Source organism: Balaenoptera ricei, chromosome 21 (assembly GCF_028023285.1).
Source record: "Balaenoptera ricei isolate mBalRic1 chromosome 21, mBalRic1.hap2, whole genome shotgun sequence".
NCBI classification, from domain to species: Eukaryota; Metazoa; Chordata; class Mammalia; order Artiodactyla; family Balaenopteridae; genus Balaenoptera; species Balaenoptera ricei.
The window spans coordinates 34,702,421-34,730,408 of NC_082659.1; the positions used below are offsets into that span (position 1 = coordinate 34,702,421).

Below are 27,988 nucleotides of genomic sequence, written 5' to 3' on the forward strand. Positions count from 1 at the left end.
GTGTTCTGACTGGCACTACCATTAAGACAAGAAGGCAAAGGCAGACAGTTCCCTGGAGAAGCACGGCTGTGCCTGCTAAACCTCCCCTCGAGGTTCAAAGGCACCAGCAGCTCTTCAACCTGAATGTGAACAGGCAGTTAACACAGGCTGGGGGACGAGTGTCCTTGAGGCTTATGTTGAAGGTAAAACAAAGAAACAGAAAGAGGGAGATGGACAGAAACGTTTCTGCCACCCCTGGAGGGAGACACTCCTTGTGAAGGGACAGACAGCTCAAGAGTTCCATGGCCACAAAGGAACAGCTCAGACTGGGAGGGCTCTCCTGCTCCCGGGTGGCTGCGCTCCTAACGGGCACCTCAGGCTGTGACACCTTGATAAATAAACACCAACATCCGCAAACTGACCAAAGGCACCATCAACTGTAAGACGCTCTGCGGTAACTGGGAGTTAGTGCTGCACAAAAATTATGAGACAGCCTCTGCCCAGGGAGGTTGCAGGCTGGACACAAGGCGTCCGCACAAGCTAGCTGCTCCTCTCCTTTTCCCGCACGGCCACTCCCCTCCCACATCCTGCAAATGAAGAGGGGGATCTCAAGTTCCTGGCACATTGGCTCAGGAAAAAACCCTAAATACTGCCCTGCCTAGCCCAACTCCCTCATTTTAAACATGAGACCAGCTCAGAAAAGAGTAAGGGACATGCCCGGAGTCACAGAGCTAACGTGAGGCACGAGAGAAAGCCCAGGCTCCAGATGGTCACCTCCACGCTTCTTCAGTTCCAAAGGGAGAGAATATGTCCCCTAAGTGTAGGCCTGCAACATACACACACTGGACACTGAGACTCAAGAGGGGATTACGTGGACATTTACCTCCTCCGTCCTGGTTTCAGTTCAGCCACTGGGGCCCACACTTCTGCCTTCATGTGAGAAACAAGGCCCCTCTGATAAGGGGTGGAGAAGACACAACCTTTAGTCCCTTACTTCAGCCAAGAGAAGAAGAATTAGAGTCTCCTACCATCTCTGCACTCACCTTCCTAGAAGAGGGGCATTTGGGCTTCAGAATAAGTATTTCTTCCCAATCAGTTCAGACTGAGGAAGGGTAACCAGTGGTTGCTGCTTTCATGGAAGAACATGCAGAAAGTCAGGCTGTGCAAAGCCGTCCAAGAAAGTCGGGGAAGAGTGGACCCTGCTCCCTCGTGCGCCTGCTTTCCGGCCTCCCAGCCGGCCAGCGACACATGCGGTGCTCAGCCCTGGAGTTCTTCTACCCGCTCCAATTCCAGTCTCCTAGCTGCTTTTCAATCTGTTCTTGTGTAGAAGATCCTAACTGGTCACAAAGAGCTAATCTCAGAAGCCAGAATTAGTACGATTTCATAGAGCCAAATAATAAATTTTTTGAGTTGAGAATATGCTTCGTGAATTGCTGAATCTAATCTCATTTCCCAGATGAGTAAAGGAAGGCCTCGGAGGGAGGTTAAGAATCTGGATATGAACAGAACTAGGGCCAGAGCCCACGCTTCCCAACTCCCAGCACGACGCTCTTCCTACGGCCCCCCGGCATCACCAGCAGACACGGGACAACCTCAGAGGCCCACCCTGCACAGACGGGTTGGGAGGCAACCCCTGGGCTCATCAGAGTCAGGCTGGCCTCACGTGTGCAATGGCCACGGCAACATGGCAGCTTAAAGGTCTTGTCCATCAGTGCCTGTGGAGGCTCAGCAAGATGGAACGGCCCTGAAGACACAGGGAAAGGAAGCAGGAAAAGAAAATGCGCCGTCAAGAAAACAGGTGAAAAGAATGGCATCCGAGCACAGAAAGGACAACTACTGGTCACATAATATATACAGTACTGTGAGAAAAAAATATCCCTAAATCCTGTTACTTCCTTTATAATGACACTTACTTTTAACCAAGTTGGTGTACAGTTACGGCAGACTGCCATCCTCAGCTGTTTTCATAAAACTGAGTGCAACACAAGATAAATATTACTTGTACACCTGCCAACCCTGGCTGGATCGGGACCCTTACCACACCCTGGGCAGGGCAAGCCCACCCTGGGCGCCCGGCCCAGCTCCTGCAGATGGACCTCGCAGCCTCCCAAGGAGACCCAGCGCCACAGGAAGGGCTTGGCTGACTCAGGAGGGGCAGCTCCCCAGGAGGAGCGGCAGGGCAAGACGACACTTCACACGCTGCACCGAGGCTGCCTGAGGGGTGTGGGGGGTGTGTGTGGGTGTGTGTGTGTGTGTGTGTGTGTGTCTGTTTAGTTCAACCTAAATTTCCCAGTAAAATATTTTGTTAGTAAAAATGTTTTTCTCCTTTAAAAAGAAGAGGTTACTTTCCAAGGAATGGGTTGTGAAATCCACACTGCTTACCAACTGAGGAGCCCAGGATGACAGAATCCCACAGAGAAGGTGGGGCCGTGGACTCAGCAGTCTGTCGTTACGTTAAATGCAACAAGTGACATTCTTCGGCTGTGTTTCAGGTGGAGACTTCTGAGTTCCCTTGTTTTTAAACTTCAGAAAATGCTCAGCTATGCAATTTCCATGGTGAATTCAAAGTCAGAGCCAAGGGTGGGACACACCAGCTTCTCAAGGTCAAGATGCCAGAAAATTCAAGGCAAAATCCACCTTACACCAACTTCCTCCTTAGGTTTACTCTCCATTACCTTTTGTTTTTTTGAATTTTTGAATTTTATTTTATTTACTTTTTTATACAGCAGGTTCTTATTAGTTATCCATTTTATACATTAGTGTATATATGTCAATCATACATACACTAATATGTCAATTAGTGTATATATGTCATATATTAGTGTATATATGTCAATCCCAATCTCCCAACTCATCCCACCACCACCACCCCCGCCGCTTTCCCCCCTTGGTGTCCATACGTTTGTTCTCTACATCTATGTCTCTATTTCTGCCCTGCAAACTGGTTCATCTGTACCATTTTTCTAGGTTCCACATATATGCGTTAATATACGATATTTGTTTTCTCTTTCTGACCTACTTCACTCTGTATGACAGTCTCTAGATCCATCCACATCTCTACAAATGACCCAATTTCATTCCTTTTTATGGCTGAGTAATATTCCATTGTATATATGTACCACACCTTCTTTATCCATTCGTCTGTTGATGGGCATTTAGGTTGCTTCCATGACCTGGCTATTGTAATAGTGCTGCAATGAACATTGGGGTGCATGTGTCATTTTGAATTATGCTTTTCTCTGGGTATATGCCCAGTAGTGGGATTGCTGGATTATATGGTAATTCTATTTTTAGTTTTTAAGGAACCTCCATACTGTTCTCCATAGTGGCTGTATCCATTTACATTCCCACCAACAGTGCAGGAGGGTTCTTTTCTCCACACCCTCTCCAGCATTTGTTGTTTGCAGATTTTCTGATGATGCCCATTCTAACTGGTGTGAGGTGATACCTCACTGTAGTTTTGATTTGCATTTCCCTAATAATTAGTGATGTTGAACAGCTTTTCATGTGCTTCTTGGCCATCTGTATGTCTTCTTTGGAGAAATGTCTATTTAGGTCTTCTGCCCATTTTTGGATTGGGTTGTCTGATTTTTTAATATTGAGCTGTTTATATATTTTGGAGATTAACCCTTTGTCGATTGATTCGTTTGCAAATATTTTCTCCCATTCTGAGGGTTGTCTTTTTGTCTTGTTTGTAGTTTCCTTTGCCTTGCAAAAGCTTTTAAGTTTCATCAGGTCCCATTTGTTTATTTTTGTTTTAATTTCCATTACTTTTGGTACTCTCCATTACCTTCTAAACCTGTTGGCCATGTCCCCACCTCCAATCCTGAAGCAGCACTTATAACACCTGGCACTTAAATAGATATTGATCTGCTTGTTACAAAGTTTATGCTAGGTCAGTATCTGAGACCCCACCCTTCAGAATTTAGCAAGAAGCGTCAAGTCTTGAGCAACAGTATCTTCACTCACATTGCAACTGGAAGGGTCTAGAGCAGAGATAATTCCTGTAACACACAGTTACACATTCGGATCATTCAGCCAATCACAGACAAATCTGTGTTCCTCCTACCAACCACTGCCTTAAAAGCCAGGAGTGCTGGAATTCTCTAGGTGACCTATTCCAACCAGAAGGACAACTCATGAGTCTCTAACAGCTGGCTCATCTGATGGGTCCCCCAAGGGACTCACTAGAGATACAAGTTCCAGTGGTCAGAGACTGTCTCCCCCTACCTGGGCCAGTCCTGAGCCTTCTGATTTGTAAGCTGCAGAGATAGTTTTTAACTGTCTTTTTGTTTATCTTTTAGCAGCAAAACACTGAAGAAATACAAATGTTTCCCTGTCATTCTGTCACCCAGAAACGCAGTCTTGTCCTGAGAAAGCCAGACTAAAATGTCCACACCTGCTAGATGTGCTCCTCTATTCAACAAGATTTAGACAAAGAACTTAGGAAACCAGGAAGGATGAACAGCACTGAGAACCAAACCACAGCAACGCAAACATCTCGCACACACAGCCTGGCCAAAGGCCCTCCCTGCCCCAGAGGGATCACTGTCTCCAGCTCCAAGAAATTCATTCTCCATTTCTTCTCCTGGTGGCATCTCCATTTCAGCTGCCAGGGCATCCTTCTTCTCTTCCCCTTCAGGTTCTCACAGCTCCCATAACAACAGGTCTGAGACACGGAAGCCCTAATCAAAGGTGACCAGTTCTGGATGAATACAAAACAAACCAATGTCAAGGTCAGTGGCTTACGGGCAGGACAATTTGATACTTACCCTGAACACCCCGTCACCCTTTCCACATTTAGGGCTCAAAAGTCAACACAGCATTCCTCAACTTGCTGTTCACAGCCTCATTACTCACCTGTCTTATCTTTTTGAAGATAACTATCCCAAGGTGTTTAAAAGGGGAAGCAGAAATTGTTCAGTAAGATGATGGATACAGCAAGGTAGAGGAAAGACAGAAAAAGGAAGAGAGTCATCATTTCCACGTCAAATACAAATGTCTTAAAGATGAGGACATGGAGGGATCAAGAGAGGAAGTGACTGGGTCTCAGGATCAGTAGCAGAGCTGGGCCACGGAGGTGCTCTGGGCCTCAGTCCCCAGTGTCTCCCTGGCTGAAAAGCAGGGCCTCCACAGAGGACCAGCTGAATCAACAAAAGGGAGTGGCTTGTTGAAGAACATTCTGAGCGCAAAAACTCTGTTGCCCGCCCTGCTTCTGAAGACAGGCTGTAGGCATGCCGGGACCACTCAGGAGCAGATGGGCCACATGATATTCACAAAGTGGTTGGGTAAGGTCAAGGACACCAAACACTTAAGAAACTTAAAGAATCCACAGAGCACTTCGTAGTCTACCTAGCACTGTCACGTGCATTATTTTACTTCACACCTCACAATGGTCCCATTTTCCAAGTAAAGAAACTGAGGACCAAAGAAGCTCTGCCCCGGCTCACAGCTGGTAAGCAGCCGGGCTGGCAGCTGAGCCCGTATCTTCCAAGCCCACACTCAGCACACCTCTCTGACGCTCCCTCAACCCAACGTTACTAATGACAAAAAGCCAAACACAACCGCAGACCAGTGGCGTGACTGAACCACACCCTCAGGCCAGCTGCATAATCACTAATATCCCTGCTGGAACCCAACACAGGCTCTGCCTCCCTAGAATGTCAGGACTGGGCATTTTCAGAGCAGGGTCAGCCCTGGCGTCTGCTGAGAGAGGCCCATGGCTCACTCTTCTGCAGGAACTCTGGCCTGATGGCAGGAACCACGGTGTGGCTACAGCTGGCCCTGTCGAATGCACTCAGCTCTGGTGACACAGCCCAGCTGTGCAGGCGGGCGCCCTCCAAGGGGCTGCTGAACACTCCAGCGCTGTGTAGTAGAGCTGTAGGGAGGAACCACGCTTCAGGGGGCTGGCAATTCCGAAAGAACTTTCCATCGTTTGTGCTTTCACACTGTAAGGCAGTTTAAAATTGGTCCCCAAAGAGCTGCACAGACCATGCCTTGCAAGGGCACCCTAGGAAGCATCAGGAGGTCCCTTCGGCAAAGTGGGACCACAGGGACTTCAGTTTGAATTGTTACCATCAGCACATATTCCTTTTGTATTTTTGAAAACTAGTTCAAAATTAAATTTAAAAGCTATAAGGATTAGCTGCACTGGAAAGTCATGCAGGCAAACAGAAACTGACTATTTAAACTATTTTAAATTAAACAAAAGCTTTAGAAACACTAATCTAGACATGAAACCTTTATAAAAGCAAAACAGGGGAAAAGAGACTCATTTACAAATTGTATGATTTTTCCCCTCATAGTAACAGAAAAAAATAGAGCAATTCTTAAAGGAGCAAACAAATTGTTAGGCATTTTCACATATTTTATCTCATTTAATGTCTTCAATAACCATGGAAAAAAGACATCATCCACAAGCTATAGTCCAGGAAATAGGAGCTAAGGAGCTTCGCCCAGCCACTAACTCCTGGAGCATGAAGACAGAATGGGCCAACCTGGGAACACAGAAAAACCCGGTAAGAGCGGCCACCGCCGCAGGCAGAGCACGACCTGCACCCACAGGAAGAACCAGAAGGAGCGGCCAGGTCCCGACAACGTTTCCACCGCACTCCCAGTGCGGGCTGCGTGGCCCCTGTGCGGCACGTGAGCGCACAGCGCTGTTCTCCCCGTTCGAAGACGATGAAACTAGCCCTCACTGAAAGGACTTGAGCATAAAGACGTTTTCACAGTGTTGATGGTTTTGTACCAATCTACCCATCTTCCTCCCTCCCTTTGTGGAGCCTTCCACAAAGGCTCCATCTGAGAGATGACTGGGGGAGGGGGGCAGGGAGGGGCAAGGGGCCACAGGCGCTGAGGCACCGCCTGGAACCCTGGCACAAAGAAGCCCTGACGCGTTTACTGTGTGAGCCTACCCACAAGTCCATGTGACCACAAGTTTGTGACCACCAGTCTACAGGCCCAGGCCCTCTCACGCCTGATATAAGGGAGAACGATTTAAACACAGTAATAGCCGTGCTTTATTCACACTTGCTGAGCTCTGACTAAGGCAGGAGAAAGGCTGCTGAACTCGCCCATGCACTGCACCTCTGTTAACCCTCACAACCGCCACCCCGTGTTCGCTCCGGTCACCGTCCCTACTTCACGTGTGAAGAGACTGAGGGTCGGGGTAGTGAAGTAACTCACTAGAGGTCAAACGGTAAGAAACGGAGGTAAAACTTAAACCGCCGAGACTATGACTCCTCAGTCCAGGCTCATACATACTCACCAACACACCAATTACACTCAGCTGACTACCCCAGACATCTAAGCCCTGGGGTTCTCACCGGCCTTGGGGTGTCCATGAATCTTTTAACTCCAAGCATCTCAAGAATGGAAGTAATATCAACGCACTGGCTCTGGCCCTTTACCATCTGACCCTAGAGCTGCCCTGCATATGCCCTGGCCTGAACGTGAAGAGAGACCTTCCCAGAGAGAACTGTGGAGCTCGTCCCCTCAGCTCCAGATAAAAACTCCCTTTACCTTTTTTCTTTAGATAACTATCTTTGAAGTTTCAGAACCAACGTCAAATTCTAAGACAGATCATGTCTCTACACTAACAGCACAGCCAACTTCCCTTTAGAGCAGTGATACACCAAAATAAGAGTGGCAGCCTTGCGCAGCAGTCAGAATGGACTCCACTGAAATGACACAGCTCAAGCTGGTGACCTCCCGACGCCTGAGGTTTAGTAGAAGGCGGCTGGCAGCGCCCGGGGTGCAGGAGCGCAGAGCAACACCTGCTGGCCTCAAGGGGCAGCACAGCTCCACCAAGGGAGCATCGCACTGCCCAGACATCACAGCCCCGTACAAACACACCCTCCGCGCTTCGGACATCTGCCCAGACATCACAGCCCCGCACAAACACACCCTCCGCGCTTCGGACATCCTTGTTTAGAAAACAATATACCGGAATTATCATTCTCCTAAGTTTCTTCTAAGACTTTCTTACAATGTTTTTCACTTGAAATAGAAGTTTAAAGTCCAAGGAATTTTCTGTAAGTACAATCACACATAATCCAGCACTGCCTGGGACCAGACAAAGAACATAAAGTCAATTCCAGTTACCTTTGTCAGCAAACAGCTTGCCCGTAATTTTGTCACGAATACAAAGAACATCCTCTGGTCCCATCTGTTTAGCAGAACTTCATCATCGGCAAGGGCTCTTTCAATGCACTTCTACAGCTGCTTCCTTTGGGAGCGCAGACTGCTGCACCCTGACTCGGCAGCGACATTCTCCCAGAACGCCACTGTCCCCTCAGGGCTGCGGGGTAAGAACTTGAAGTTGCTGAAGGAGTACTTCCCCTCGCCCCGCCTCCCCTCTCCGCAGGCAGCCCCCCTCCAAGAGAGCTTCAGAAGTCCAGATCCTGGGAAGCCACGCATGACCTCACAAAACCTCCAGCTTAACTCTTTGGAAGCCAGGAGGCCAGCTGACTACAGGGAGAAAGGACAACTGTGCTAGCTTATCTGGAGTGGCTGCTGCTTATGTGAGAAAGAGAGTTTGTCCAACATCATTTGAAAAAGAAGAAAAAAAGTGCTAATCTCAGCATTGTTTTTCTTAAGTAGCACTACGGTTTTTGAGGTACTGTTTTTAAAGACCATCATTTCCTACAGCACACACATTCTGGCTATAAAGGAATGGCTGAAATAGGCAATAAATAGATCTGATTCATTTATATTATATAAAATTCACCTGTGTTAAATTCACACCTAATTTTATGTGATTTGTGTTTTCCTATTTTCTAGCTTTGTTTCTGTTTTTCTGCTGTCGTTAAATGAAAAGACTCATTTGGCCTTTTGTTCAAACCCTGCTTTAGACAGCCAGAAGTTAAGACAGACAGGCAACACTCACAGCTGTCAGACGCAGGCAACAACTGCCACCAAGGCATCTGAGAAACTGGGACCTACAGGACTTGGGGTGGGGGTGGGGGGGCGGACGGAATGGACGCGCACCAGGCCTAACTAATGGATAACAGAGTCCGCATCAGAGCTCCTGAAGGGAAAGGAGACTGGTTTCGCTTCATTTTTTCCCCATGCTTTCTCTTTAAGCTCCTGCTATTTTTGTTGGGATTTGGGAATTATAAGGATCAGGAGGTAAAATAACTAAAAATTACTTTATAAACAGAAGTAGATAAAATTACATACTCTCAAAGAAAATGTAAAAATGTAATATGCCCTTTCAAGAATGCCTTGGTTCACCCAGAAAATGATTATAATTTACTCTCCAGCAACTTTATTCCTAAATATATACCTAGCCTACAAGACAGCCAAAATGTTAATAACTAGGCAAATGGGAAAATTAGTTACAGTGTATATTCATGCAATGAATATTATTCAGCAAATAATTAATACACTAGGGCTTTATGAATCAGTAAGAATGAATTTGAAATGTTGAGCAAATAAGGGAGTTACAAAAGGAAACAAGATAGCACGTATATAAAGTTCAGAAACATGTGAAAGAATACCATATATTGTTTATGGATTCACACCTATATAGGCACAATACATGCCCACAGGTCATGGTGACCTTTAGGAAGAGAACAAGAGGGATGGGACCACAGAGGCAGTGACTGCAACATTTTATTTCTCAAATTGGCTGGCGATATGGAAGGTGTTTATTAACTTTTACACTTCTGGGTGTGCCTAGGACGTGCAGAAGTTGTAAAAGTCAACTGCGTGATGACTGCCTTACAAGTGGATTCAGTGGCCTCCATCTAGAAAATTAACACAACAGGAGGCAAAGAGATTAATAAGCCCTCAACTCTCCACTCTCAAGCCCCCAATCCAAGCAGCTGTTCCTAAGTCTGCCTCCACCTGGAAAGTCTCCCCCAGCCCACAACCATGTCCACACGCCCACACAGTCCTCCAAAGCCCACACTGGAGTAGTCCTGGCCTCGGAACCTTAGCGCCCCGCCCACTAGGCCCTGTTCCAGAGTGATCTGTGAAGTTATCTGCCCCCTCTTTGGGAGACACCTAGTACCTAGTATAGAGCAGCTGCTAACTGAGTTCCTCATTCAACAAAAACTGGGCACCCAGCATGTGCTGGACGCTATAACAGAGGTTCTCTGAGTCTTAAATCTAAAGACTTGTGAAGTTCACTGCCTAATAGGAGGGACAGGCTCAGACCTAAGTATAATATTATGAACCCTAGAATAGTTGCTAAGTGAATGGAGTGTGAATAATGAACATTTATAATTTCGTTTCACAATAATAATTATTCAATACCTCTTAATTTCTCTATACTAAAGATTTCATATTACTACTCTTGACTAGAAAATGTCACCTTTGTGTCGAGGTGCAGCTGCTAGATAGAGTAATTATGAAGAAAATAAACTATCATTAAAACTCCTCACCTTCAAGTAATCTAAGGCTCTTAGAATTATTATTACAGATAAACAACACCCTAAGTTGATCTGACCATGGTACACTCACAGCAGGTGACTTTGAGGAAGTTTTAAAGAGAACAGTTCAAGCAGTGTTATTACTTATAATAAGAGCCAACATTTTTTGAGTAATCATCAAGTGACAGTAAATTATTATCCCTTTTCCCAGATAAGTAAGCTGAGGTTTAGTAGAGATAATTCACAAAATATGAGCCAAAACAGTCTGACTTAACCCACACTCTTCACTAAGAAACCATACTGCTTCCTAGCAGGAAAATGGGTCAACCTCTATATTTCTAGAGCAGGGATGGGCACACTGTGATCACTACACCAAAGGTGACACAAGAAATCATTTCAAAGTTCACAGCCAGGGCCACTCACTTTTATGAACCTCTGTTAAGAGATTTCTCCCTGCCAGTAGCACAGTGACATATAACAGGCCTGCCCGCCCCTGAGAACAGGGACTGTCTTACTCAGCGTTGTATTCTGCCTTTAACGGTTTCCCGTGCTTCTCAAACTTTAAAGTACTCATGAATCACCTGGGAATTTGTTAAAATACACATTTTGACTGAGTAGGTCAGGGGTGAGGTCTGCATTACACATTTCTAACAAGCTCCAAAATGAGAGGTTGACAACTTAGGCTGAACATGAGCGTCTTTCCATGAAAAGCTTCTGAAGCTGTCACTGCCTGGGTACCACCCTCGACCAGCAGAGTCATAATCTGTGGTGGCAAAGCATGGAGAGTGCCTCCTAATTCCAGCTTCAGAGAAAAGTGCCTGGGGACGGAGGCCCAAGCACAAGGGCATGAGACGCTGTCAAGGCATTTCTCTTAACATTTAGACGCTAGATGGTTTAGAGGGAGTTTACATTAATCCTCATTAGCATGCATGAGAAAGATTATGTTCAACTCGCCTGGCACAATGGCCCTATGGTACTGAATAGCAGGGCTCTGCTAGGAGCTTGTGCCAATTTAAGACAGTTTACAGAAAGCGTCTAAGACACAGGGGAGAAAAAGAAAAACAAGATTAAAGCACTGGAAACATACCCATTTGGGGCTCTGATAAATTGGTACTTCTATGTAAAAGACTTTCAGAGAACTTTATTTGGAGAAGGTCTCTGTCTTTTTTTCTTCCGCAGCGGATCAAGTCTTGTGTTAAGTGACCTCTGCTGAGAGAAAACGCTATCGCTTCCCTTAAAAGTTAAATATCGCACTGATATATGAATAGAAAGATTGCTGCATCACCCTGACCAGTTAAAATAACCGCCAATCCAGTTTTTATTTAGAGCTATGATTTTCCTTGTAATAACATGTAACTCCAACGTCCTCTATCATTTGAAGTCTTTCAATACAGTCTTGGATGAAAGATCACCCACTTAGCCAGCACCCCACAGCACTCTTCACACCAACATCCAGGGCACTACTTTGTATGTCTTAAGGTTTAAACTACAGAATTAGAATGTTTCTGGGAAACCCTGTTTCAAATCCAGGACCATTTCCTGAAGTCATCACCAAGTTATACAAGAGACTCCAGCAAACAGAGAGAGGCCAAACCCCCAGAGCCAGGGCCAGGCCTGCCTGAGAGGACAGCCACACCGGCTCCCTGACAGTCAGACACTGGACACTGCTGGGGACTGAAGGCGAGCACCGAAGAGCCGCCCGGAAACTCCCGTCAGAGGCATACGTCCTACCCAGGTGGCATCAGAAAGCCGCACGGGCAGCACCCAAGGGCTCCCATGTGCACCTCTCTCCAGCCCGGCCTCACCCGCTCCCCGCCCTCCCAGAGCTCACCGCGAGCCTCCCCTCCAAATGGTGACTCTGAGTCTCTGCATATGAAGGGTCCTCCCTCTCCTCAAATTCAATCTGTATAAACAGACCCCACTGGGAGGCGCCCTCCTACAAACCCTGCTGCTCCCCCCAACTCCCGCTGATTGTTTCCTGACTTGGTACGTCATCCACACTGGAAATCTCACCATCACTTTGATGCAGCCCCCATGTCCTAGATTCAAACACTCACCAAATCCTTGCATCTTTCCTTCTTTATCAGGCTTTTTCTTATTTATTTTCTTATATTCCTTAGACTATTACTCAGACTACTGCAAAACTCATGATAAAAATGAATATCCACAAACTAGAACTTAGCAAATTCTTACAACAGAACTGTAAACTGGGTGATAAGGTCATTTCCATTTTACGAGTAAGGAATGGGAGGTTCCTAGAAGTGAAATAACCTACCCAGGACCAAGCAGCCAGTAGAGAGGATGATCTGACCTCCTGTCTTCTGATCCCAAATCCCCATATTTATGCCACCCCACCACAGTACATTGAATTTTATTCAGGACGTCCAGTACCAGGTGTTTCAGACAGCTCAGAGGCTGACCCAGGGCCTGAGCAGGCGGTATACTGGCATAACAACTCTTCTCCAGGTTACCACTGTGGTTAGTATTATCATTATTTTACAGTTATCTCCTACTACATGCTAGGCATTGTGAAACCACTTGATTTTCTATTCTTGATTTTTTTTCACTTAATCTCATTTGCTTTTGAATAGGTGTTATTCATTCCATTTTACACTTGGAAAGGTTCCCAGATTTTCTGTAACTTACTCAAGATCACACCCCCAGTAAGTACCTGAGGCAGGATCTGAACCCAGATATGACCGGCTCTGAAGCTAGGAGAGCCCCTGCCCTCAGCAATGAGCAGGGGCTCCTTTGCAGTTAAAAAAAAAAAAAAAAATCATCATCACAACTGCTTCAGGAAGCTAGAAAGAGAAAAATGAGAAGCTATTTTCTACAGAACAACTTTTAAAACATGAGAGAAAAGGCCTGAAGAGATCACCAGAGCAGCAGGAATGAACCTGAGAGGCAGGAGCTCCCCACCTGGAGGACAGAGGAGGTCAGCCAGATCCCCCAAAACAAGTTCACAAGATCAAGGTCTTTTCCTGTCACCAGCTTAACTAATGTCACATGACTTTAATATTTTACATTATACTAAAATACCTGCAGGGAATTCCCTGGCGGTCCAGTGGTTAGGACTCGGCACTCTCACTGCCGGGGCCCAGGTTCCATCCCTGGTTGGGGAACTAAGACACCACAAGCTGCGTGGCACGGCCAAAAAATAATAATTAATTAATTAGTTAATTACTTAATTAATTAAATACCTGCAGGCTTTAAGTTGGGATGTCAAAAAATATTTGAAATCGCACTTCAACAAATTTCTCTAAGTACTAATCTTGTTTCATGTGACTTTTCCTAGACAGAAAGACACTAAAGAAAAAGAAAAACAGGAAGAAAAAAGATACTTCCAATGTCTGCACTTCATTTGAGAAAGGGGAGAAGGCAAGAGGAAGGCAGAACACCCGCAACTACCAGCTGGAGTGGACCCGACTGAGCGGAGCACTCCCCAGGCGTAAGAGCTGCACACAGACGTAATCCACCCGCTCTGCGGGGCTCCTCGGGATCCTGAGTGCTCTCCGAAAGAAAAACTGGGAAGCCGAGACGTGGAGTATATATATCTGTTACACCAAAAATGTAATTTTAAAAGGCAGTTGTGTGTATTTCAGAGAATCAAAAGAGAAACTCCTGTCATATGGCTGTATTTGCTGTCCCTTTTCCCATCTGTCCAAACCCAAGCTCCATAGAAATAAATAATATTCAGCCCTACTAATGGTCACAGTGACCACATTTGTGCCCTGCAGGCTTCAGGTCAGGACTTACTGACTGGAGCTGCAGTCTTCAGCTGATGGGCCGGAGAGGGAGAAGCACCCAGACACAAAGGAACCCATTGGCCCTGGGTAACTGTAAGTCTCTAATTATCCTTTCTAATTTTGGAGCCACGTGACTGGATTCCACACAGCACTACTGAACCCGCTAGCTAGCCTGAGTACTCTGCAGCTGGACCACAAAGGGAGGGGATGCTACTCTTTTCTCCTTCATTAAACTATTGTGTTATATTCACAGGGTGAGCTATTTCCGGATTGGCATGCGGCTCTCTGGTCAACATCAGTGTTCACAGCACCTGAGAGAATTTAACTATTCCTGCCAAATTGATTCCAGGATCTTAAGAGGTGTTTTCAGCTTACAATGAGTTATCTATTTGATACTGCAAAGGTACATAACCCTTTAAAAGACAAAGAGTCAGCACACATACTCTCTACAGACGTCCTTTCCAACCCTATTCTAGAATATTACAGATTTGAAGTATTTTCTTCTTTGACTTAAGTGGAGCTCAGTCCCGCTCTGGCCACAAAGCCTGGCTAAATCCAGGCCTGGGAGGTGTTCCTGAGAGGGAACTAAGGTGTGCTGAAGTGCCACAGGTCCCCATCACCCTCCCCGACCACTCCACCTTTCTTACAGGAAGCAACACAATTGAGAACAGTGTCATCCTGTGTTCAAAAGAAATCACTGTCAGATACCGCCACTGAAATAATCTTTAATGATGTAAAAGCATATACTGATATAGAAAAGTATTTAAAAATATACCTAGGCAATGTCAAGTAAAAATATTTTTGTTTTGGGATCAAAAATAAACGGTCTCTGGAGCCTGACTGCCTGGGTTCAAATCCTGGGTGTGGCACTTACCATTTGTGTGACTTTGAGCAAGTTACTCAACTGCTCTGAGCCTCAGTTTCCTTATCTGGAAAATCAGAACATTAATGTTCCTTTCTGTTAGCTTATTATGTGAATTAAGCACCATATCTTTACTAAAGAAAGAAAACCTATGGAATACATATGATGCATAGGACATAAGATGGTGTTTAGAGACAACCTAAAGTAATCTTATAACACTGTCTAACACTTTATACATCAAAAGCAGTACCTCAACAGGAATGGGCTTAATTTTCTTGGTTCAAGTCCAGCTAGAATCAAAGCAGCATTATCAGCGCAGATTAGTCTTACATTCCCTTTCCTTTGTGCTTTCCTCAGAGTTCACTTTATCCAACACAGTCAGACTCCCCAGTCCACTGCCAAGGAAACAGGAGAGACCAGTGAGTAGAGGTGGAATGCTAAGCACGTGCACTTGTTTTATTTATCACTTCTGCTGTGTTGTTTTATCACAACATTTATTAATAAATGAATTTTTTTCTCCTTGAAGCCTAACACTTTGGCCTTGAGTGCCTAACAGAAGGGAGTCAATTGGGGTGACAGTTGTGCAGTCAGCGTCCTAGTCCAGACTTCCTTAACAGACTCAGTACCTCTATCTACTCCTTACCTCTGCAGAGGGATGTTTTAATGCAGAAGAAATTTTTAAAAGCCTAATCATTGATTACATTAAAAAATTTATGGAGACAGGTTTATTAACAACTTGGGAATTTTTTCTCTCTCTTTTTAACATCTATATTTATTGGAGTATAATTGCTTTACAATGGTGTGTTAGTTTCTGCTGTATAACAAAGTGAATCAGCTATACGTATACATATATCCCCATATCTCTTCCCTCTTGCGTCTCCCTCCCGCCCTCCCTATCCCACCCCTCTAGGTGGTCACAAAGCACAGAGCTGATCTCCCTGTGCTATGCGGCTGCTTCCCACTAGCTATCTGTTTTACATTTGGTAGTGTATATATGTCCATGCCACTCACACTTCGTCCCAGCTTACCCTTCCCCCTCCCCACGTCCTCAAGTCCATTCTCTACGTCTGCGACTTTATTCCCCTCCTGCCCCTAGGTTCTTCAGAACCTTTTTTTTTTTTTTTTAGATAACAATTTGGAAATTTTTTTCTAAAACTGAACACACACACCACCAACAACAACCACCAGCTCTACAATTACCAACTCAGACTTACATCTCCATAAATATATGGCATGAGAGAAATTAGATCAAAAGAGAGAATACATATATGAAACCAGACAGTCTAGACAGTCAAGGTACCTGGTCTAGGAGTCACGCAATTTGAATTCTGGGGCAAGATCTGTCACCAGGTAATTCTATCCCACCCAACTGGGACTCAGATTCTTTACTGTAAAACAGGGTTAGGCCCCCTTTAAGCTGGAAAATATCATTATTCTTCAACCCACGATTCCTCTGGTGCTACAACTTCTCCAAAGCACCAAGAAGGCAGAGAAGGTAGAGAAAAATATGAAAATTATTCCAGATTCCCTAAAGTTTCTTAGAATGATTGAGCCCATCCTAATTTTTAACCCTGAATCACCACACAAAAAACCTCCTCCACCTATACCTGCTTATTATCTTATGCCAAGTCCAAGAACACAAATGGCGTGCCCTTGCCAAGCTGGTCTGTCCACATCACTAGCAGTGCTCAAGGAAGGGTGAATGACCACCGGTCAATCATGTGGACAGTGCCAGAGCCCATCTCTAACATGCTTCTCATTCAGTACTGGAATTCGGTCTCATGGCTGGGCAAGATCTCACAGTTTGACAATGCAAGTGATACAGCTGAAACCTTATCTCAAGTTGGCCTGAAGTATACCACTGTCCACATCTGAGATGCTAAAATACTATAACCTACCCCAATACTCTCTCTTAACTACCCAGCTTTGCCCTACTAATGACTGGCACTCACGCTGGCCCCAACGATGGCTGCTTCCTATTCTGAGTCTGCAAACTACACCTTTGATAAACCTTTCACCTCCCTGTTCTGACTTGCTGATGTTTACCTCTTGTCTTTACTTACTTACCCTCCCTGTGGCTTCTGCAGCAAAGCCTCTCAGCCAAAAACACCTCAGGTCCCCAACAACTTCAACTCACTCCAGAAAGTTGGATTGGAATTTCAATGAAATTATCTACATTTTACCACAACTTACAGTTACCCGAGATGATGGTGAAACTAAACGACTAAAGTGGCACCATCCACCCAGGGACACCCCCCTCTCAAGGATGTCCCCTCAGAGACACCCCTCTCTCTGGCCCCTTCTAGAAACACCCCCTTCTCAGGGATGCCCCCCTTCCCTCAGGGACACCACCTCTTAGAGATCGGGTATAAATGCGGGTTTATCAGCCAGTTCTGATTCACACATTTGCTCCAGCTTCTACTTGGTACCAGGTACTGTGCTAGGTGCTTTAATCTATATTAACTCTTTAAATCTCATGGCCACACAGCATACCAAGTATCATTAACCCCACTATGCAAATAAACAAAGGGGGTTTCAGAAAGAATAAGTGGCTTGTCCAAGAAATTCAGACCAAGGCCTTCTGCTTCTGAGAGTTGTGTGACCCAAGAAGACAACCAACATCCATGGTCTATTTCACATGGAAATACATAGCGGCGACGTTACCATGTGCCAGTCTTGAATGTGCTCATCCAATGAACTATAAACCTATAAACTGCTTATAGGAAATACTTAACATAGAACAGACTGATCATAAAAACAGGCTCATTAGAAATCTGTAATATGGGGACTTCCCTGGTGGCGCATTGATTAAGAATCCGCCTGCCAATGCAGGGGACATGGGTTCAAGCCCTGGTCTGGGAAGATCCCACATGCCGCGGAGCAACTAAGCCCGTGCGCCACAACTACTGAGCCCGCGGCTCTAGAGCCTGCGAGCCACAGCTACTGAGCCCATGTGCCACAACTACTGAAGCCCGCGCACCACTACGAAGAGTAGCCCCTGCTCGCCGCAACTAGAGAAAACCCACGCGCAGCAACGAAGACCCAACGCAGCCAAAAATAAATAAATAAATTTATATATTTAAAAAAAAAAGAAATCTGTAATATGTATACTGACTTTTAAAAAAAAAAACCACTGACATTTTTTCATACAACTTTAAAATAGTTTATCCCCATTTAACCTCCCCTTCACCTCCCCAAACATGTGAATTAACACACTTTAATTCCGGAAAAACATATTAAAACTAAATTCATAAAATGATTAAGAAGTTTAGCATTCTCTGCCCACTTATGGAGATGCTGAAGGACAGGTAAATGACCCTAGAACGATGACTGACAAGAGATGAAATGCTGGATAATCCATAAAGAGACAGGGAATCACTAAATGACAGGTACAGCACATAAAACCTACATAATTTGTGATTTTGTGTTCCAGGGAGACTTAAATCCTAAAGTAGAGAGAGAAAATGAGTATTTATGGCGTTGACCAAGGGGTCAGCTCCACCAAGCACCCATATAATTAGATCTTCCCCCACCATCTCAGGAACACGGAGACTTCCCAGCAGAATGGGACCTCACAGAGCAAAGGGCCAAAAGAGATTAGAGTGACCATCTAATCCAACACCCTCAACTTACAATCAAGGAATCTCTGGCCTAATCAAACAACCTGCCCCAAGTAATCAACCAATGCCAGTGGCAGAATGAAAGCCAAGATCTCCCAGTGTCCCTTTCCCAGCACCAGGCCACTGCTACCAAAGCTGCATCATGCGAGCTAATACATACTCATCACCCACAAGTATTTGTTCAGGATCCAATTTACATATGGTAATACAAGAAATACTGCCAAATAGAATGTCCACAGGTTGCCAATTTGGCAAACCACTAAATTGTACTCTACCTGCCCCAAAAACCCAAATTACTTTTCACTCACATCATTCACTTATATCCAAAGAAACCAGCCAAATGCTTTTCAAGTATGTTCCATGCTCAGATTTCCCAAAGAAAAACCGCTACAAAAACCACCAGCACAAAATTAAGAGAATGGGACCAGTACCTTCCCCAGAAAGCAATCTCTGAGGTGCCTTTCGCGTAGGTGGAGTTACTGGAGCCACTCAGCCCATTGGCGATCCCACCAGAATAGCCCATCACTATTCCACCATCTGCGGAGATGCTCAGGACGTCCTGCTGTCCTCCCATTGATGTCCTCTCCAGGAACTGACCGCCTTCTTTAATGCGCTGTTGTATCATTGGAGTGAGGGGCACTTCAAAGCTAAAATAGCTATCAGGCTCTGAATATAAAGTCTCCAAGGACTCAGCACTGTAGTATAAAGAAGTGTTGTCCAAAATGGTTTCAAACTGGGAGCTGTACACATCAGTGGAGTCCTCTGCACAACCGGACCCAAGGATATCATCATCTCTGGCCCGAAAGTGTTCCTCTTGCTCAAGAATCCTGGAAAGCACATAAAACGGACGAATTTCAATATTAGGTTATTTTTTCCCCTCCAACCATATAAAAAAGGGAACATTCTATAGAGCTAACACCTGTATTCAGTGGGCTTACGTCAATACATTTGGGAAGGAAGATATCATAGAAACATATTCAGGCTGAAAAAACTCTTTAGCATACATATGCTATGCTACCCTCTACATAATTTAATATAGTTTTGAACTAGTTCCTAATATGTGAATCAGGTCCAACGAATATTTGAATAAAATGTTAAAATATTAAATTTTCATTTAGCCAACTAAACTCCACAAATCCAAATTAACAGCTACTATCATTCTTAATTTTAACAGAAAGAGGTCATTAACAGGTAAATGACCTGTTAGAAGATAAATATATTGTGTAAACTTAATGGACTAAAAATACACTAAACTTTCATCAATCTGTTAATATTTTCTGATTTAAATAAGACCAAACGCCCTCAAGAAGATAAATATTCTATAACTCAAGGGCTGTCCCCTGGTGACAATAAGACAGCACTGCAGAGAGAGTCCAGATCCAGAAACAGCCAGCCAGTAAACAACCTTTAAAAAAAAAAAAAAAAAAAAAGAGCCAACAAACGTGTTTACTACAAGGCTAACCAAAACAGTGACAACCTAGAAAAAACCTACAAGTTAATATACGTGGGGCGTTAATTAATTAATATGCAGCATGTTCTTCAAATATTAAAAATGAACATTAGAATAACTAAATAAAATTTTAAAACTCAGTAAGAGAAAGAAGACAAGAGACAGAAAAACGTGGAGCTGAATCTGGATGTGCCAATTACTAGCTGAGCCTCAGGAACAAAACAGAAATAGGAATAAAACTACCTGGTAGGTAACCCACATTTCTAGGTATTACCAGGATTCACATTCAACAGTACAGTTGTCTCTGCTGTTTTTAAATTTCTGAAGGCCTACCCCACACCAAGTACTATTCTGGGTTCTACCTCTAAATGGCTCCTCAGGGCACTTGCAGTGAAACAGGAAGCTCGGGATGAGGCCCCTCCCTACCTCTGCTCACCTACTTCCCACCCTCCCCCAGCCCCCAGGCTCCAGCCACACGGGCGGGAGGGCAGGCGGAGGGTCACATCTTAAAAGCGCCTGGAGGCTTCTGCTTCGCAGTGTCCAGGAAGCACGCTCCATTAGCGACAGCAGTCTTCCTTTGCCCAGGTGGTTCCCTCTGCCTGGAATATCCTCCTCCCCATTCTCTGCTGGGCAAACCTGTATTCATTCCTGAAGTCTCAGCGTAACTATCACTTCCACAGAAAGGCCTTCCCCAAGCCACCAACCGAACCAGCCTCTCTCCTGCATTCAGACTATTCTTTCTAGGGACATCCCTGGCGGTCCAGTGGTTGGGACTTCGCCTTCCAATGCGGGGGTGAGGGTCTGAACCCTGGCTGGGCAGCTGGGATCCCACGTGCCTTGGGGCCAAGGGGCCAAAAGGTGAAGCAGAAGCAATACTGTAACAAATTCAATAAAGACGTTAAAAATGGTCCACATCAAAAAAAAACTTTAAAAATAACCAAAACTATTCTTTCTAGTATGTCTCCCTTCTTCTCCTTTACGGAACCCAGCACAATTAGAGGTCCTATCATTATTAATGTGTTTATCTTCAGAAGTAAACTCCATGAGGTCAGTGACCTCAGGCCATGGCTATTTTCCACTGTTTTTTTTTTTTTTTGCCCTCGCAGCACAGCTTGCATGATCTTAGTTTCCCAACCAGGAATGGAACCCATGCCCCCTGCAGTGGAAGCACAGAGTCCTAACCACTGGACCGCCAGGGAATTCCCAGGGCCATGTCTATTTTGAACATTCCTTTATGCCCAGCATCTCTAGCCGTATCAAGGACAGAGCAGACAACTGAAAACCATTTGTGGAAGGACAGGAAGGGAAGGAGGGCGGGAGGAAAGGAGGAATGAATTAATAATCTGCACAAGCACAGAAGTGCATACCCCAGCGGGAATATAATTACTGAGCCGGTGCCACATATCAGGGCTCCTTTTGAGGGGAGTCTGGAGATTTTCTGTGTAGTGGGGATGGGGAGGGGAGGGAGAGGAGTCCTGACAGCCATCCTAAAGGAGCATCTCTCCGTGGCTGTTAGTTAACTGTGGAGAAAACGGCATCTCCTTACACCAAACAAACAAACAAAACCCTTCAGGCTTGACACAGATGTTTTCCCATGTGAACTACCACAGGTGGAGGACTGACGAGACGGCACACATTTGAAATGACTTTGCCAAGAGGAACACTCTACAGTCAGACTACAAGCAAAGGAAGTGAAGACAGATGGGTATGGCTTCCATTTTTCTAGGCTCTCAGCTGGTACGGATGCCAGAAATGTAGGGAAAGACCAGGAAATACCATATGATGCCAAGTTTACTCATCAGGGCTGTAATCAAAACATGCTGCTTGTGAGAAGGGAGACCCATGTGAGTGCCATGGAAGAACTGAATTCTGACCTCCTGATCTCCTCTTTCAACCTAGAAAATTGAGCCAGCCCAAACCAGAGCCTCTGTGTTCCTACATGTGTAAGGCTGTATGCAGGCAATGGTGCTGCACCCAGAAGAAATGCCTGAGTTAGGATGTAATGACTACAGGATGTGTCAAAAAGAGTTCAAACCTTTCCACATTGTTAAAGATAATCATGGGGTATTTAGTTACCTTGATGCTGGGGAAGTTGCAACCTGTCAAATACAATAAAACATCAGAAATGGATTCACCTAGTTTAGAGTTCACAGACTCCCCATATGGACAACTTTATAACTAGACCACTTTAACATGTCGGAACCTTAGAAGCAACACAGATTACAGTCACTTCTCTTCCACTCTGTGGTAAACAAGGACCCAGGATATCGTGAATCGAGTTCTCACTGGCATCACAGACAGCAGGACACTATGCGAGCTCACCTTTCCCTGTCTCCTTCCAATTCAGGTTTCGTCTCAAGATGTTCCTTGTTTTCCCTTAGGAAGACTTCATCCTCTCCACTCTCAAGAAGAGGCTCAGGCAGAAATGGCCCTGAGCCAGTGGCCAGCCTCTCTGAAGGAGCTCTCCGGGTGTCATCCCAAACACTCTCAGTTAAACCAGCTGAAGCACACAAACCAGCAGATGAGACGAGATGGCTTGGCACTTTAGAAAACTCTTTGCTTTCAGGAAGGGTTGTCCTTTCCAATGATGTCTGAAAATCCACAGGTTGCCATGTCTCTCTTTTCTCCCCTCCTGTCCACAATATTTCCACCCCGTGAAATTCCACATGTTTGACCTGGCCTGGGCGTCCTGAGGAGCTGCCTTTACCACACTGCTCTGGGTGCTCTCTCCCCTGATCAGATCTCCTCTCTCTCAATAAACCAGCACTGCCCACTGAGCTGTGGGTCACAGGGCTCCCCACGGAGGATGCTGGACAAGCTGGCTCCTGCACATGGACAGCCCCCTTTCTCCCATTATTAGCTCTTAGGGAAATCTCTGCTTGAGTTTCTCCAGTTAATAGTGCAGTCAGGTCCTCCTGGATGCTCAAATAAAAATTTTCCTCAGTCGTAACTTCAGCTGAAAGAGGTATATCGGGTGACTTTTCTCGGCCAGCAGGGAACAGTATGTTGGCTCTCTGTGTTTTATGACTGGCAGTGTCTGGCTCTTGTTCCACCTGCTGAACTAAAAAAGTAGAAACCGCATCTCCATCCAGTACCTTTGTAGCCTGCAATGTTCCTGAAACTATTCTGGCTTCTGTGGCTTTCAGAGCTGAAATCAAAGAGTCAATGGGTTGTAAACTCTGTTCCTTGAGATGACTCTGAGAGGGGACCTCTCTGACATCTTTTGGTCCTCCGGTAACACTGAGAAGCCCAGAGGGATGGCCAGCAAGAGGCTGGACCCTCTGCTGCACCTGAGGGCAGCACGGCAGAGATTCAGCATCAAACTCGAGAGAGGCTCTTAGGCCTTCTCCACTTTCCTCCATGGTCCCATATTCTGGAAATTCATTTGTGACATTCGGGGGGAGTAAAGTGCTTCCTCCATGATCACCTACAAAGAGAACAGAATGGACACATGACTTGTTCTGAACAACAGATTCCAATGTGTGTTAATAAATCTCCATATGTATTAGGCACTCAGTCATCCTTATGTGATTCTTTCACCGTCTCCTGTTCCCACCCTCTGCAACACTTGCTTCTCATAACCCTGCCAGTTGTCCCTACCTACTTAGCTTACACGAGAGTACCCACAAAGATTTTGGCACAGACAGAGGCGATCTAATGACACACGCCCTATTCAACCCTGCTTCTGATGAAGTCCCACACATGCAACTCGGTTGCTGCATATGCAAGAACAGATAAAAATAAGGATATGTATCATTTTCCAAATACCACTCATGAAATAGCAACTAAAGTATTTATATTGGGCACAACAACAAATAGTCTTACGATCCAGCCAACAATATCTGTGCAGTGCAATCTCTGAGATGGAAGCCTCAGAAAAAAATCTATTAAAAGATATTTAAATAGTAAAATACTTTACTATTTAAAGTCAGTAAATATTTTCTCGGCTGGAAGCTTCCCCTTCACTGTTGGATTTCTGTCGGGGGGGAAATGCTTTCAGAACATCCCTGGAGAATGAGACTGAAGTCAGAATGGAATAGGAAACTTAATGTGTTAAGAAAGATCTCCGGGATCCCAACTGCATAAAATTTAAATGGTATCGTATGCAGAACCCCAATATATGAAACAGTAAAGACAATTAGTATATATTTACTATGTAGGATCAAATTTACATCCTTGTCTTATTAAAATGGCAGTCAATGAGAAAAATGAAGACATTCTGATAAACAATTTTAAATTGAGGGTTTATGGGTAACAGTTACAGTCCTATCACCCCAGGATCCAATTTCCTTCTGAACTTGGTTTTGGTTACTTTGTATCGAGAATATCCTCATCTACCCTGGAAATGTAGGGTCCTCACTTGGACAACTTTATGACAGAGGACACCTGTTGTTTTTGTTACTGCTTTTAAAGCACTGCAAGCTACCACCTTCCTATTCAGTGAAATATCTGATGACTGTCTGAATATATACAATGAAATGACTTGAAAGACCTGATTCCAAGGCATGTACAAAATGAGGTAACTTGGAAACATAAGTTAATGTATAGTATCCCACAGTGTGGAAAATCTGATAAATAATAATACATCTAAGAGTGTATTCAGTTTCATATTTCATTTTTGAAATAATTTTAAATATATTTTTAAAATTAAATTTGAATCAGTATTGATGGAATCCAAGAAGCACTTCTCTGTGACTGTAGTATTGATAATACCTTCACAAGACAGAAGAGGATGTGGCTTGCTTGAAATCTGAGGAGGAAGCAACTTTCAAACCCTGATTTTGAAAAGGAAGACAGTTAAAAGCAATAAAGATTCCTCTTCCTGTGGCACACTGACATTTTAAATTTTTCAATAAAGACTGTGATAGGACTTTTAAGATTCAGTTGTCTTTAATATATTCACAAAATTGTGCGACCATCACCGCCACCTAATTCCAGAACATTTTCATCACCTCCTACCACCACCAAAAAACCTATATCCAACCCATTAGCCACCATTCCTCAGCCCCTGTTAACTACCAACCTACCTTCTGTCTCTATGGATTCGCGTGTTCTATTTCATATCAATAGAATCACACAATATGTGGCATTTTTTGTTTTTCCACATAGCACAATGTTTTCAAGGTTTATCCACACTGTACCATGTATCAGAACTTCTTTTCTTTTTATTGACAAATAATATTCCATTGTATGGATATACCACAGTTTCTTTCCATTCATCTGCTGATGGACATTTGTGTTATTTCCACATTTTAGCTATTATAAATAATGAATATTTGTGTACAAGTTTTTGTGTCTACATTTATTTTCAGTTCTCTTGGGTATATATCTATGAGTGGATTCTGGGTCATATGGTAACTCTCTCTGTTTAATGTTTGGAGAAACTGCCAGTTTTCCAAAGCAACTACACCATTTTACATTCCTACCAGCAAAGTCTGAGGGTTCTAGTACTGCCCATATTTTTTATTATAGCTGTCTTAGTAGATGTGAAATGCTGTCTCACTGTGATTCTGATTTTGCTCAATATCATTAATCACTGTGGTAGTGATTGATATTGAGCATCTTGTCACATGCTTGTTGGCCATTTGTATGTCTTCTTCAGAGACATATCCATTCAAATCCTTTGCCCATTTTATAATTGGGTTACTTGTCTTTTTATTATTGAGTTGTAAGAGTCCTTTATATATTCTGAACAGAAGTTCCTTATCATATATACACTCTGCAAACATTTTCTCCCATTCTGTGGGTTGTCTTTTGCCTTAGTTGATGGTGTTTTTCTGAAGCACAATTTTTAAAAATTTTGATAAAATCCAACTTATCTATTTTTTATTTTGTTGCTTGTGTCTTTGGTGTCATATGCAACAAATTATTGTCTAATCCAAGGTCACAAAGATTTATTCCTTTTTTTTTTTCAGAGTTTTACAGTATTAGCTATTACATATAGACCTTTGATCCATTTTGAGTTAATTTTTGTATATGGGGTAAAGTAGAGCTCCAACGTTCATTCTGTTGCATGTGGATATCCACTGTCCCAGCACTACTGTTGAAAAAAACTATTATTTCCCCCACTGAACTGCATTAATACCTTTGTAGAAAATCAACTGACCATAAACGTAAAGGTTTATGCCTGTACTCTAAATTCTATTCCTTTGAGCTAGCAGCAAGTATAACACCATCTTGATTACTGTAGCTTTGCAGAAGTAAAATCAGGAAGTGTGAGTCCTCTTACTTTGTCCTTCCTTTTCCAGGTTGTTTTGGCTACTCTGGGACCCTGGCATTTTCCATATGAATTTTAGGATCAGCTTGCCAGATAGCTGAAATGTTCATAGAGGCTGGGATGAATCTGTAGAGCACTGCATCTTAACAATATTACTATTAAGTCTTTTGATCCATGACTATAGGATGTCTTTCCATTTATTTAATTTTCTTTAATTTCTTTTAACATGTTTTTGTTTTAAATGTACAAGTTTTACATTACTTTTGTTAAACTTACTCCCCTAAGTATTTTCTTTTTGATACTATAACACGCAGAAATTTTTTCATTTTCAGATTATTCACTGCTAGCATATAGAAATACAACTGGTTGCCGAACTTACTATTTAGTTCTAATAGCTTTTTTGTGGATTCCTTAGGATTCCCTATATATAAGATCATGTTGTCTGTGAACAGAGATAGTTTTACTTTTTTTCTTTCTTATCTGGATGCCTTTTATTTCTATTTCTTGCCTAACTGCACTGGCCAGAACCTCTAGTACAATGTTGACTAGAAGTGGTAAGAGCTAGACATCCTTGTCTTGTTCTGGATCTTAAGAGAAAGCCTTCAGTCTTTTACCATTAAGTCTGATGTTAGCTGTGGGTTTTTCACAAATGCCCTATATCAGGATAAGGAAGATCCCTTCTACTCCCAGTTTGTCAAGTGTTTCTATCATGAAAGGGTGCCAAGTTTTGTCAAATGTTTTTTCTCTGTCAATTGAGATTTCCATGTGGGTTTTGTCTTTTAATCTAGTAACAGTGCATTATATTAACTGACTTTTATATACTGAACCAAGCTTGCATTCCTGGAATAAATGCCACTTGGTCATGGTGCATAATCCTTTTTTTATATGTTGCTAGATTCAGCTTTCTAGTATTTTTGCACCTATATTCATAAACAATATTGGTCTGTAGTTGTCTTGTGCTATCTCTGGTTTGGGTAGTAATGTGGGCTTCACAAAATGAATTGGGAAATATTCTATATTGGCATTTGTTTACACCTTTTTACACTGTTTTAAAAAACATTTTTCATATTTTACACTTTTTAGGCTTTTGTTTTCTCTTCCTTAATAATTCAGGCGACTTTAATTTCCTCCGTAGTTTAAAAGCTATAAATTGTTAAAATGCAATGAAAGAAAAAAGTATATAACCCAAAAGCATGGGCTTTTTTCTTTAACTTAGTAAAAGAGCTTAAAATTGTTAGAGAAGTACTTAGGTCACAGTGGGAAATATTTCCTATAGTTGTTATAATGCTTTTATCTAAGTTAGAGTATGCCTTTACAAAAACATGAGGATCATAGAATATAAAACTGCAAAAGTCAAAGGAATCAAAGAATTAATTTGGCTACCTAACATAATTAGCAAGAAAACAGGCTCAAAGGAATGATGTACTTGCCAACATGACACAACAAATAAAAACCAGAACTTATCTATTCTACCTCTACTAAGCTTTACATCCCTCCCCTGCCCTCCACCTTTATTGGTAGTGAGATACCCTAGTATGTGTCTTCAATCTTTTCCCTGAAATTTAAAAAATCTTCTGAAATGGTTATCCAATGTCCAGCCTCATTTCCTACTTCATTTTATATACAGTAATCTTCCTAAAACAAAAACTTCTGTTGCTCTCAGTAGTTCTGCACTGCCTACAGAATAAAGTCTAAAGTTCAAGCCCCTTCATCCAGGAGTTAGGAGCCATAATCCAGT

At 43.6% G+C, this 27,988-nt stretch overlaps 1 protein-coding gene across 6 annotated transcripts in view; it reads right to left on the reverse strand.

Annotated features, from left to right (window-relative positions):
* The window catches only part of PSD3 (pleckstrin and Sec7 domain containing 3), a 585,012-nt gene that overhangs the window by 441,354 nt on the left and 115,670 nt on the right, over positions 1–27,988 (reverse strand). For 4 of the 6 annotated variants that reach the window (XM_059909726.1, XM_059909725.1, XM_059909723.1 and 1 more), the window contains 2 exons: positions 22,356–23,460; positions 19,015–19,410 (listed from right to left, as the gene is read on the reverse strand). The exons of 1 other annotated variant lie outside the window; for it this stretch is intronic. In XM_059909726.1, the coding sequence (XP_059765709.1) occupies positions 19,015–19,410; positions 22,356–23,460 (1,501 nt within the window). Of the gene's footprint in view, positions 1–8,082; positions 8,267–19,014; positions 19,411–22,355; positions 23,461–27,988 lie in introns of those variants that run through there. One more of the 6 variants, XM_059909728.1, reaches the window with a different exon arrangement.